The 15,036-nt window shown below is 34.5% G+C and overlaps 1 protein-coding gene across 1 annotated transcript in view; it reads left to right on the top strand.

Annotated features, from left to right (window-relative positions):
* Window positions 1-14,470, top strand: part of INPP4B (inositol polyphosphate-4-phosphatase type II B) — a 640,126-nt gene extending 625,656 nt beyond the window's left edge. Inside the window, exon 23 of the mRNA XM_063458461.1 lies at window positions 13,904-14,470. Coding sequence (XP_063314531.1) covers window positions 13,904-14,036 — 133 coding nt within the window. The 3' untranslated portion in view covers window positions 14,037-14,470. The remainder of the gene's footprint in view (window positions 1-13,903) is intronic.
* The last annotated feature ends 566 nt before the right edge of the window (window positions 14,471-15,036 follow it).

Below are 15,036 nucleotides of genomic sequence, written 5' to 3'. Positions count from 1 at the left end.
TTAGTATGCTCAACTGAAGCAAAGTTAAGGGAAACATATATAGACCTTACTACTTTGAGAGAGAGAGAGAGAAGGAAAAGCCGATGCGTGAAAAATAACTAGTTTCTGAAACATTTGATTATACTGATGTTTCTTTGAGTTTGCTTCAATTTAATTTCATGTTTTTCCTTCAAACATTAAAGCTAAGAGAAATGCCTTAAAGGGACACTTCACTGCCAAAAGCCTCCTATTTTGTAGATACACCTCCATGAAAACAATTATTTATTCATTTATGTATTTTACTTGGGGGGTATATCTAAATACAGTTTGCTAAAGTTGCAGTTCTCTTGTCTGCAATTCTCTTTGTCTGCCCTTCTCCCCCAGCCCAGACTTTCTGTGGCTATCCAATCACAGACATTCCAATGCAGCTCCATGAGAAGTCTTTGTAAGTCAGATGCTTTGAGCAATTGCTGCCTCTTGAGTTCAACTCAACTGAGCTAACCAGGAAATAACAAGACCTGTTGTCTGATTGAGAGCCATGGTCGTGTAACAAGATTAATTTATAAAAGTGTGTATTTCTTTTGAAATCTGTACTTTTTGAAAAATGAAAAAGAGGGCACAATCTTCACAAATAGAGCACTTCAGCAAGCTAATGTATTTTAGGGGCCTGGAGTGTACTTTTAAATTTAGAGGTGAAAATGTATGTACAGTTATTATGAACAGGGTTATATTTAAGATATGTTCTTATTAGAGGAGTCAATATATTTAGTATTAAAATAACAATTAATTACATTTCACTGAAATGTAAAATAGCTGCTATTATATATTAAACAGAAGGAATGGTAACATATTTAAACATATTGAAATGTTGATTAGAGTCATTGGATTGCTACTATCTGACATAGTTCTTTTTTTTATTATCCCATTTTAAAATGTTTCTGGGGAAGCAAGTGTTTTAAAATAAAATTCCAACCCCGACCTCCCCCCAAAAAAGCTTGAAGCCCCTTGCAATATGATCATACATCATCACCAATATTGATGAGTGTAATGATCAAAGGAAGCCATATAAGAACCTTACCATTCAAATCCTTATAATTTTCTTTATTTTCTATTGAATCTTCAGCACCCATACTCCACCCCTCCCCTTTGATGTAATTTGCTTCCCATACTACTGCTTTATTGCTTGCCTGTTCAGGTGTACACATCTGACTTATGTTTCTGCAGGAGATAGCAGCGGGGGTCCTGATCCTTGCATGCTGATCTTAGTAGTTTATTGATCAGTATCAAATTCTAAGCTTTTTAAGTTACTAGTGGATTGCTGGTATCATCCTGTTCCAAGTTCAATTTCTATGAAAAAAAAATGTGTGCATCCTAGATCATTCATAGAAACATAGAAACATAGAATGTGACGGCAGATAAGAACCATTTGGCCCATCTTGTCTGCCTAATTTTCTAAATACTTTCATTAGTCCCTAGCCTTATCTTATAGTTAGGATAGCCTTATGACTATCCCTGCATGCTTAAACTCCTTTGCTGTGTTAACCTCTACCACTTCAGCTGGAAGGCTATTCCATGCATCCACTACCCTCTCAGTAAAGTAATGCTTCCTGATATTATTTTTAAACCTTTGCCCCTCTAATTTAAGACTGTCTTGTTGTGGTAGTTTTTCTTATTTTAAATATGGTCTCCTCCTTTACTGTGTTGATTCCCTTTATGTATTTAAATGTTTCTATTATATCCACCCTGTCTCGTCTTTCCTCCAAGCTATATATGTTAAGATCCTTTAACCTTTCCTTGTAAGTTTTATCCTGCAATCCATGAACCAGTTCAGTAGCCCTTCTCTGAACTCTCTCTAAAGTATCAATATCCTTCTGGAGATACGGTCTTCAAGTGAGGTCTCACCAGTGTTCTGTACAATGGCATGAGCACTTCCCTCTTTCTACTGCTAATACCTCTCCCTATACAACCAAGCATTCTGCTAGCATTTCCTGCTGCTCTATTACATTGTCTGCCTACCTTTAAGTCATCAGAAATAATCACCCCTAAATCCTTTTCCTCAGATGTTGAGGTTAGGACTCTATCAAATATTCTGTACTCTGCCCTTGGGTTTTTAAGTCCAAGATGCATTATCTTGCACTTATCCACATTAAATGTCAGTTGCAACAACTCTGACCATTTTTCTAGTTTACCTAAATCATTTGCCATTTGGCTTATCCCTCCTGGAACATCAACCCTGTTACATATCTTAGTATCATCAGCAAGAAGACATACCTTACCTATTATCCAGATATTTGAGTGTGCATGAGACTGCAATCTCTATATTCTTGAAGATTCAACAAACCTTTATTGGTAATTATAGATTATATTTAGCAATTGAGGTTTCTGTAATCCTCAAGGGAAGCATAGCCAGCTAAATATATGGTGACATATCCAGTGTTGTACCCAATGTCATGTAAATATGTAGGTACGCTAACAGTAAAAAAAAAAAAAAACCAATGAACTTTACATTCACATCTCACATTTCAGAAGGAGAACACTCGTATATCCAAGTATCCAAATATGTTGAATTCATTTGAATTCTAGTCTAGGTGAGGGGAACCAAATAAAAAAAAAAAATTATATTTTTATATTCCTTCTTCTGTGTACTTGAGTAAGTTTGCCATACTCCTCCATTATACTTTGGTTTTGTTAAGCATCAATGTACCTTTTTTTTGGAGCCTATTTTTGCAGCAATAATTTAAGGAGATTTGTGTTTTTTTCCATTTGTTTAGATTATTTAACATCAAAGTCCATCTGTATGATATGTCAACATATTCTATTTTAATAGTAAACATATGTATAAGGAGATCTGAAATTGTGGATAATTTGTAGCCTGCAGATAATCTCTGGGGTAGTCATACACCAATATTAGTTTTTTTTAGTCTCAGTGGGTGCTTAAATGCAGCCAAAATTTTGACCTACAAAAGTTGTTAAAGAGCAAGCGTGGCCAAAGGTAGATACCAGGATCCAGATTTTTTAGTGCCCCATCTCACATTTTGTCTGTCAAAGCATCTTGGAAGTTGCAGTGTAACATATTTGTTAGAAAGGCATGTAGGTGCCATTTTCAGTCTCTCTGCCAAGATGCAGAGAGACAAATGAGGTGCTGACAGTGAAATACCTTTCGTTTTAGGGTGAAAACAGGGAAAAAAATGAGATAAACTTTAAGTGCTACATTTTGTTTGCATTAACACTCTGATATGCGTTTTTGATCTTTTTTTCTTTTTCATAATCTTAGTCTATTCAAACAAATATATTTATTCGTTTGCAACATTCCCTGTTTTTTTAAAGATGAAATAATTCAATTTTCCAATAGTTTTATTCCTTTTGAACTAATCTGGCAATCTAGACAGAGTGGTTTGTCTGTCCAGCATACTGTATGTAGCTCAATGCATTTCTTTTAATCTTAAATGAAAAAGAAACATGTTCCAGGTGAACGTCTGCACATTTAATTGTGTAGGCATATATTTAGCCCTTTCTTCTAAATTAGCTAGCTAGTTTTTCAGAACACACAGTTCTGTATTGGTCTGCCCTAGAAACTAGTTATAAAGCTGCCTAATGACGTTTCATAATTAAGCCTGCCTTCTTTCACCCCTTACTAAAGTGTTCCTTTTGTTTCTTAACAATTAAAGGTTTTTAACATTTAGCTTTGATTTGAATATATATTATTTTGCTACGGCAAGTTATAATCATGCACAGTCTTATTCAGGATAGTAAAAAAAAAAACATTTGTTAGGTCTTGTAGGGGAAATAATGATTTGTCCTGTGATCCACAGCAGGCATGCAGATCGATATAATTATAATGAAATGCCATGAATTATAGTGAAAACTGGATCAGCAGTTTCTGCTCAATGTGCATGGGAGAACAGTAGGGAACAAATGTTGCTTGCAGCATGCTGATGTACTTACACATTACACCATGAAGTTGCTGCCAAACAGGGAAATGGTCCAAAATCCAGATTTTTCTCTAGTTAGTAAAACAGATTTGAAACCACAGAAGTCTGCTGAATAGGACTCAGCGGACATACTGTATATTTAAATTGACTTTATTTATGGATTTGCTTTATTATAGAAAATAATGTGTTTGGGATTATTTAATATAGTATTCATTTAGCATTGTTTTATCTAACGTTCCAAGCCTCAAACAGTTTCATACAAGTCCCATGCATATATGCCTGTTGAATTTGCCAGTGCCAAAATGGTTAATGGCATTTAGAGCAAACCCTCTTTACCCAGAACTTTGATCCCCAAGTAAACTCTCTCATGTAACCAGTCTGGAAGATAAATATGAGATTATTTGCTTCAAGTTTTCAATCAAGGCTCTTTGGGAGCTACTTACTAGAACTCAACCAATCTGGTTCCCATGACCATAGACATTTTACTGCTGGGTTGCATAGTTATCTTTAAATATTCGGATTTTCATGGATCTAATAAATTAACTTTATTCAACCTTGCATCTAAAAACCATTGTGGCTCACAAATGAATCAGACATTATGCTTTAATATAGTTCTTTTCAAATGTCTATATTATGTAAAGAATTTGGTAATCAATTGCTATAAGTTACTAAGACTGCTTCTGAATGATTGATGACAGTAGAAGGACTATTAACCTCTCCAGGTCCTTCTATTGATAAAATGAATGACTAATGACCTGAGCTGGCATGGAATGAGTGGATGTCATCTAGGAATATCATGGTTCTTCCAGATTTGATGCCGGACAAGTAACTCGGGAAGGGTTATTATTATTAACATGTGCATAAAAACATAGTTTGATTCATGTTTCCAAGGCCATAATCTAAGGTAGATTTTCTTGAAGTGTGTAGCAAACACATTGAGCTAACAGCAGATTTTACTGAGATAGATTGCTTTCCAATTTGAAGCTCTGCTTCCTCCGATTTCACTAGGTCAATGAATGAGCCACATGTCAAGGAAAGAGAGCCATTCTGGGTATGTCCATTTGGGAGTGTTCATGTGCATACTCATTAAGAGCATATATGAATGTGCTGTCAGTGATGTCCCAACAAAATGTGAACCTATGAGTGAAGATAGGCATTTAGCCTTCATTGCTCTACTTCATGAATCCTGCTTCATAGGCATGGGGGGAAGCGATCTTCAGCACTCCAGATGTTGTTGACTACAATCTCCCATAATGCTCTTACATCCATAACGCTGGCAAAGCATCATGGGAAATGTAGGGCACAACACCTAGAGCTCTGAAGGTTGCTTGCCCTTTCTAGAGGCAGCGACAGATCGGGTTGAGTGAGGTACCAGATCTCATTCCTCCCCAAAATACAATGTAGAGAAATGATAAATGACAAAAGTGTTCAACATTGCTTATAATTGCAACCCACATGAATAATAAAACAGAGAATAATACAACAGAGAAACTTTAAGTTGACTTGAAGCAAATTGATAAAATGTATACTATAGGAACTTTTTGTTTCAGATTAAATAACCACAATGCTGTCAGGAGATAGGAGTTAACACATAATCACAATTTATACTTTGGAACATGCATAGCGCTCTGTAAAAGTAAGGCTTAACATCTGCACAGCTGAAGCACATCTTTTAAACTCTGTGCACCTTCAAGTCCACTACGCTTACAGCATGATTAAACATATAGAGATAAGCTGTTGAGAGGCAAGAGACATTGAGTAAATAATGGTCTTGTGATCGATGGATGCGTTTTATCTTTCACTAAACACTGCATGTTATCTTTTAGCGCTTTCTAGAGTTAATGTTAGAAAGATGCTTGTTTCTAACTTTCTTTTCTATAATACTTTTCTATTCTTTCTGTTTGTTCCTAACTTTACCTGTCTAACAGCGGACAAGCCCAGGGAGTACTGAATGAGTCGGATGATCCAGAGAAAGGCTGTGTGACAGATAACAAGCCAACCTCTCGTCACTTCTATCCTGTCGCCTTGCTTCTTGTCAGCTCACATTTGTTGGTTGTGTGGCTTATTCTAAGTCTTGCATTGCTATTAGCCAAATATCAATAATATGCACTTTCCCTCTGCTCCTTCTACAGATAGCAATGTCCTTTTTGTTTGTAAAATATTCTTGTGTTTCTATATTATAACTGCAAAATGTTCCCCCATTTGTCGTGTCTGTAGAAACAAAACAAATCTTATTTTTATTTATTTAACTATACTACATAATATGTCCTAGTGATTTAATTAATTTGTCCATTAGAGAGACTAATTTATATCTAATTATTTGGAATCCATTTTTACTTATATCCATTTACTTATTGTCTTTGTTGCCTTAATTAAAACAAATGTATCAATATAATGATTTTAGGAAAATCACTCCAAAAATAAATCAGATTGTTCTTTCAGAGAGACAGTGGGGAGATGTAAAGGTTTAAACTCAGTCAATTTAAAGTATATATTTATTTTTTAATAGAAACTGGAAAATATATATTATTTTTTTTTTGGCACAAAAGCAAGTAATATTAATTGAAATATCAAATATCAAAACTCCCATTATTGCCAGAATTTAGATGTAAGATTATGTACACTCTGTAGTATTTAGAAATAGCAATATGCAGATTATTAAAAGAATACTCTAAGCTCCAAAACCATTAATGCCCGCTGAGTGGTTATGATGCTAGGAGTGCTCTGGCACCCTCCCAGGGTAAGTAGTCAAAACACATGTGAATGGTTTAACATCTTACCTGGGGTCCACTGAGCACCAGCCACCAGCACCAGCCGTCCTAGCTTATCGGCTTAGAGCACTCAGCTGATGCTGTCAGCCAATGAGCTGGTCTTGCACTGCAGTGTCTAGCTTTTGATAGTTAACAGAAGCTTTGTGCAGAATTGCCAGATTCTTCTGGAGGACTGGCACTCAACATACCCCAGATAAGTGGTCAAACAATTTGGAAACCGTTTAACTGCTTACCCTGGGAGGGAGCTAGGGCAATCTGTCACCAAAACCACTACATTGGGCCTACCTCTTCTTAATTTTCCTTGCCTCTGCAGATATCCTTCAATTCAAGTCATACACTTCACAGTAACTTTACTGTGAAGTATTATGTAGGTCAAAAAAACAAAAAATGTAAAAGCACTTAAGAGCAGTAAAATATATACAGTACAGCTGCATTACCCCAAAGTGGCACTGCATGACACATAATCAAAATAAATACCAAAATACGGAGCGCGCTAACAACTGCAGTAAACACAGTATTTCAATTGTATAATCTGAAATAAATAATAAAAGTATATAGCGCACACTATCTGTTTACACTAAAAAGAAATTGCAGGAGTATGTGGGAGATAACTCACATGTGCCAGAGCCCTATCACCCCCTGTCTCTGGGTTTGAATAGCTCCACTTGAGAGGAATATTCCCACAGCTTACATCAGGACAGGTGTCTCCCTTTCATCAGATTTTATACCAGGAACTTCTGTGCTGTGTAAGAGGATAGAAAGGCAAGGATACCACATTGAATAGTATTTAAGTAGAGTTTATTAATTAATTAAACTCTTACTTTAAGTAGTGGGTTTGCCAGCAATAAACCCACAACTTGACAAGCAGAAATCAAATATACACATACAGTAGCAGCTTGTAGTCACTTCCGGGTTTCGGCAATGTTCTGATCACGTGACAACTTGGGACCGCCTCTCCGTGATGTCACGCTTGACGCGTTTGCCCACCTCCCTGGGCTTCTTCACACATGACGTCATAGAAAGGCAGTCCCAAATTCTCACGTGATCGGAACAGTGCCGAAACTGGGAAATGACTACAAGCTGCTACCGTTTGTGTACATTTGATTTCTGCTTGTCAAGTTGCGAGTTTATTGTTGGCAAACCCACTACTTAAAGTAAGAGTTTTTAACCTTTGATATTTATAAACTGCACTAAGATACTATTCAATTTGGGGTCCTTGTCTCTCTATACAATTGAAATACTGTATGTACTGCAGTTGTTAGCGCGCTCTGTATTTTAGTATTTATTATGTAGGCCAGCTCAATATTCAAGATACACTAACAGCCCAAGATTTAGGAATTTTCACAATTCTGTTCCTGTGGGGATACTGACAATAAGTGGACTGTTGCTTAGACTCTCCTAAGGTTAAATGAGTAATCCAGACGTGGATTCTGTGCTCACTGTGCCTTGAAGACTGTCTGCTACACCTCACTTAATTGCTGTATCTCTCATGCCAATGGAACATGTTATTTCAGATCGGAATTGTCCATATGAGCAGGATCAGTCTCATTTGCAAATGGTATAGGTTCTCACTGTAATTGCACAAATGAGACATTAGACCTGAGCAGGAACTAACCGAATGATAAGCTATTGACGTTTCTCTGAGCTTTTATCCATTCTTGGAGTTCTCATATTCTATTATTGCTTTGCTGTTGATGAGCCTTCATGATTGGGTTGCAATTCATTGGTGAAAGCAACACTGGCTCTGATCCAAATGTCTTATTTGAATACTTATTTTTTGGAAATCAATGACAGTATTAGAGTACTTTTAAAGGTCACACTAGCATTTTGTAGAATTTAGTAACTCTTGTTTTAAATTCAGCCTTGAGTGTTACATTATATTCCTGCTCAGAAATTGTTCAATAAGTGTTCTTAATAACAGGAAAATTGCTGCACTCCACTTCCAAAGATTGGATACAACTATAGACAGATTTATCAAAATTGAAATTAAAACTTTCAGTTTATGCAGTTGAAAGTTTAAGTAGCAGTTACTATTAAAAGTTTTCCCAGTTCTCGTTTTATATTCAGAAAGTAAATTAAGTCACCCCTTTTCCAAACAATACTTTTAATACTATAATCCTGAGTTTAACTCTAAAAACTATGTCAATAATGCATGTTTAAAGTGTTGCCAAATGTGGTTGACATCCAATATGGAAAGTATTTAAATAGCGCGTTTTGGTGACGGTGACATAAGAATTGACTTGCACATTGTGTGCCAAATCCCTGAAGTGGAAATAGCAGGGGCAAAAAAATCAATTGGATTTATTCCACCTTGTTTAAGTTAATTAGCAAATCCACTTTCTGGATTTTTTTTTAGTGAATGATACCCAGGACATACTTGAAACTAGAAATATCTCAATGTATCCTTTCTGGTAAAATATTTTATAAATAAATACATTTCTTTTTTCCTTATTTCAAAAAAAATAAGTCTTATTTAGTCAAACAAAACAAAAAGTGGCACCTAATTATCTGGGTTTGCACCCTTTATGCTATTGTTTCAGCTACTATATATCTTACACAAAATGTACATTTGGTAAGTAGATGTTGATCTAAGATGCATTTTGGAGGATATATTTAAAAAGTATAAACTAAACAAAACTCTATTAACACTAGTAAGAAATATATTTTATACATTTCATTTTACACTAATAATTTCTACAGTAGTTTTCCCCCTTTTTGCAGAATGGTTTTTTTTTTACCAAGTTGGACAAGTCAATACTAATCAACACTCCCAATTGTATGGATTATATATATCATAATACAAAGTCTAAATTAAAATATATAAATATTTTATGTAGGTGCCTCTCCTTCAGAAAATCACCAGGTTATTATGCTTTCATAGTTCTTTTCAATCAATAAGTCACCCAGTTATTTTAGAAAACTAAAAATAGTGATCATAACATAAGGTGAAGGCAAAACAAATAATAGATACAACATTTTGGCCTAGAGGCCTTAAACATGACTAAGTCCTCAGCCCAAAGCATTGTATTTTTTCTGTCCTTTTTGATCTCCAATAAATATATATATATTTTTGCCTACACCCTACATTGTGACACCTGTGGACTTTAGTTGTTCTTGGTGGCCTGCGGGCCCCCTTCCACAGAGGTCCAACGTAAACTTACTTTGACTTTATGCATTAGTTATTCTATGGAATCTTTGGCCCTTGGTACAATGCTTCCTACCAGTATTTTTCAGTTATTGTCATCTAAACAAAATAAGGGTTCATTAATATATTTTATACAGATTAAATATATATTGCAACCTTGTAAAAGTAACACATTAGCAGTACTATTGCAATGTTCATTCATTTGCTTATACATGATTCCGGTGAATATATCACAGTGCATTATTTATTTTTCATTATAAATATATAACATATATGATAAATATATTTATATTTTGTTTGTAAAAAAAATAAATAAAAGGCATTTGCTCTGATGTTTGGTGTGATTAAAACATATACAAACATCATGGGTACTAGTTAGTTCAATTACTAACATATTTAGTTAGACAAATACAATATTATTTTTAAAATCCCTTTTACTTAACGTAGAGTAATTTAGAATTTTCTTTTTTTTAATGATTTTTTTCCCAAGAGAGGAAAAGAAAAATGTAAATTTTCTGAGGCCATTTTGTTAATAGGGACTTACTGATAGGCTGACGGCATCAGTTGTTGCTCTAAGCCTATCAGTGACGCCTGTGTCCGATGCCTCCTGATTCAACCCTCAGACTGCAGCAGCAGCTTATGTGCTGAGTGAACTGAGTGCCAGATCCAATACGTTGCTGTTAAATGCCTTATTAAAGGTTGAACTACTCCTGGACATCTCCTTGCACCATAACAACTTCATTCTGATATGTATTTATGGTGCCCGGAATGTTCCTTTAAGTAAATATTAAGCAACTGAGTGTATTATACCCACTACCAAAATAGTCCACTTACAGAATATGGTAAACCCATTACAAGTGAACAGAACCATGTTTAGCCCAGTGATCTTAGATTTACTTTCCATTGCCTCTTGTTTTAGCCATAGTAGATAGCTTTCACACTTAATCACAATATAAAATTTATATGAGTTAGAGTACAAGTTTTGTAAAAGTTCTGTTTGACAAAAGTTTAGAAATCAGAATTTTAAATACCTGTCGAGCATGTTATTGCCATTCACAGTTTGCATGTAAAATCTGATCAAAATTAACTTTAACACAAATCTTCATACTACACATTGTCAGATGAAAGCAAATAAAATTAAATATAGAGTAAGGGAGTCAGAAAGGGCTTGTATGTTTTGTGGCAGGTGCATGTAAATAAGGGCACCATATATATTTCACAGTATAAAGGGCAGCCATTTCCTTGATAACATTGATTTTTGTAACTCAAGCTAGCACTACGAGCCATTAACTGAGCAGCAAGACAACGAGGGAGCTGTTAAAAATGATCTGCACCCGATATAGTCACAAACCACACTGCTCCCCTATGGTTAACACTACTGAGAGTGCACTCCAGTGATAACACTTCCCACACACACTCAACCTCCTTTCCATCAACACACTCAGCACTCAGCTACACTCAGAATCCCCTCCACACACAAAACTCAGCCACAACACACACCGCTCAATCACCTCACACAGACACAGTGAGCCTACCCTCACATACAGCTTTCAGCCTCGTCTTACACACATTACTGAGTCACTACACATTCTCACACAAACAGCACTCAACCACTCATGTACAAGGCATTCAGTCTCCTCCACACGCAACCCTATACAACCCTTAGCCAACACACTCAACAACTCCCACTCACAGAACAGAGCCCAAGGCTTTAGAAGGGGCCCCAAACTGGTGGGCCCAGGGCAGTGTAAATATTAATCCAGCTCTGATTCTGTCTGTCTTCACATAATATTTAGAAGTATTGCTATCTCTTTCATCGTGGATTAAATTATATTCTGAAAGCCAAATTCTGTGTTATGGTTATTAATATAATCTGTATCACTTAAATTGAGTTTGCTATCTACACACTTTTATAATTGTTGATTTTTTTTTCACTTATCTGTCCTTTGAATGCATCAAATTTGGAAAGTGCAAAAAATGTTTTGTATTTTATGTCAATATGCACTAACTCTTTGTAAAATAATTTTTAAAATGTGACAAAATATGATAGGTAAATACAATGGACCGCAACATTTAGAATGAATTAATGAGAATTAAAATAATGTTAATAATTATATTCACAAATCTTTATGGCCAGATTTATCAAATGCCTTACTACTGTGTGTGACATGTAAATATCTAGTATCTTAAATTATAATTATAATTGTAAAATTATAGTTATATTCATAATATTGAAAAAAATCAAAAGAGGGTATTGGCTAGTATTTGTTATTATACATGAGAGGAAATTTATCAATCCAACGCTAGTGTGCACTTATATATTCATAGGGTAATATTGCAATATACATGAACACCAGTACTATTTATATTTATAATTTGTTTATAATACGGTGTCCAGAATTAAAATTTACAAATAAACTTGATGGGGAAACAAAGATTTGACAATTTGTATTGCCATTTGAAATACATGTATTCAAAAAAGTGTCCCTTCCATCAGATCACTTACAGTTTTAGATCTGATCTTTTTTTTTTTTTTTAATACCCCTTTTTAAATTTTTTTATGAAGAAGCATTAACTTAAAAAACAGATAAAAAACCAAAAGCTATTTGTCTCTGAAATTAGCTCTGTGTACACAGCCAAAGCACATCCTCATATTGCATTCAGGATACATTTTGCTTATTTGCTATATATCCCAACCCAGAAAGTTTTTAATTTCAGTCATAAAAAGGCATGAATTACATTTTTCTACAAGCTACAAAATTTTCTGTACACCTTCTCTTAGCTAAAAACAAAGAAACACAGTCACTATATAGATAACGGATAAGGGGTTAAAGAAGGAAAAAATGAGATCAAAAGAAAAAATAATAATAAAGTGGACAAGAATTTATTACATAAAAAACTCTACAGTATACAGCACAAAACATGTGCAATTAAAATATATATATAAAGGCCACAATGGGCCTGAGACCCATAGGTATAGCAGCTTAACACAATAGATACTGGACTAGATACATAAAGTGCAAATGCAAAAGAGCAAATAGAAATAAAGTGCACAAATAGGACCACTTGTAAAAGCACTTGCAAATGCAAAAGTGCAAAAAAATAAAGTGCACAAAATAAATCATCCAAGTACACATACAATATTGCACAGTAGATAGAAAGCTCAGATGATAAGATAGAATTAGCACTTAATGGTCCACAAACAGACACAATATTGCACAAAAAGATAGAGCCAGCACATATGATAATAAAACTGCTGATACCAAATCGCAGGATTCCTAGTAGGCTCAACGCGTTTCGTCTTGCGACTTCCTCAGGAGCACCTTCTCTTAGCTTCCTGAATAATGTCAGTCATGTTATTTTATGGAGATAGATATTTGTGGCAGTACATGCATGCCTCAGTTGTTTAGGTTCTCTCATAGAAAACGATGAGAGACTCAACAAAAGCAACATACACACAGTGAGTGGGCAATGCTAATGATGGAATGATGTAATGATTTGAAATTAATCTAAACAGAGGCAAATTAACTCTTTATACCAAGGGTGACCAAAAGGTAGATCTCCATATTTTTTAAAACTACAACTACCATGATACTTTGCATGCCTTTACCTGCCTTTAGACTGACAAAGCATCATGGAAGCTGTAGATCTAAAACATCTGGGGAACTACATTTTGACACAGCTGCTTTATACCATAACCCATGTAATAAGCATAGTACTTAGAGTACCAACTAGTTTAAAACCAAAACATTGCCAAGTTCGGAATTATAGCAAATTGTAACGAGAAATTAGAAAAATTGTCTTGCCACTAGTGTGTGTGTTTGATAAATTCCCATCTCTATGAGTATTTATTAAAGGCAGATGTTCGATGAGAATTCTGAGGGCATTTACCATGTGTCTGGCCTTTGGATTTAATTCTGTAAGATGTATCATCACTTGTGAAAAAAACAAAAAAAAAACTGTATAGTTGAAACTTTGTTATTTTTACTCAAAGACTGCAACACTGCAACTGTCAAATAAAAGATATTTCCTTATGTAGTGTTTCATGAAGTTGTCCTTTCTTTTCCTCTTGCCAGAGAAGGATGTCGCATAGAGAATGTGCTGAAGAATATGAATTGCAGGAAATATGCATTCAACATGATACAGCTGCTGACTTTCCCAAAGTACTACAGACCTCCTGATGGGACATACGGAAAAATTCATAATTAAATCATAGGACATGGTTACATATTGTCACAAGTAGTGGGCTATATTTTATGGACAATACAACATATTACCAATGTTTCACAGTAGCTAAACCAAAATTATTAAAGTATAGATTTTATCCTATTGCAGTTCAGAAAGAGTTACATTTAGATATTTGCCTAGTAAATTATTGCTTAAGTTTACATTTCTTCTTAAAGCAAGAAAATTATATTGTAGTTATTAGTAATTGTTAGTAATTAATATTAATGGTAATTTTAGTTCTACTACTTATTTAGGGGTAAGACAGGACAGCAAACATTGTTTATAACATCATATGCATTCAGTGAATAGCACAATACCAATTGGCAACCAACTGTATTCCTAACATTTACTACACAGTTCTTAAAGTGGACCTGTCGTGGCTGAGATAATTGAACATAGCAAAAGATAAATAAATAAAATAACATTTTTGTGTTTGAATATAACACATATATATATATATATATATATATATATATATATATATATATATATATATACAAAAAAGTAGATAGTCAGCACTCAAGGTCTTGTAAGAAAATAATCTAATAATACGAAGATCCCACAATCAGTCAACGTTTCAGTTCAATTCAAAGAACTTTCATCAGGACATACTATATATATATATATATATATATATATATATATATATATATATATTACATATTACACATAAATAAGTAAAGGTATATGAATCTATTTATACCTTCCTTTGCTTATTTTTGTTTAACATAGATAAAAACAATAGCATTGCAAGTTCAAAAAGCACAAGTAAGTAAACTCCTATTGAAGATGGCCTCATTGTTAAATGTTAAAGAAAAGTAATAGAAACAGACTAAGTAGATATGTCCATTCAATAACCGAGTAGTCAAGAACAAGAGGATATAGAAAAACAGCCTCGGCATAGTAGTCTGAATGCAAAATCTTCCCTTATAAGCTTCCCTTATTTGCATGACTCAACAGACCAGAAGATATCTAGATAAGT

Source organism: Pelobates fuscus, chromosome 6 (assembly GCF_036172605.1).
Source record: "Pelobates fuscus isolate aPelFus1 chromosome 6, aPelFus1.pri, whole genome shotgun sequence".
In the NCBI taxonomy this organism is placed as follows: domain Eukaryota; kingdom Metazoa; phylum Chordata; class Amphibia; order Anura; family Pelobatidae; genus Pelobates; species Pelobates fuscus.
Note: the sequence above shows the minus strand (reverse complement) of the source record. Positions and strands in the feature narration are given on the sequence as shown.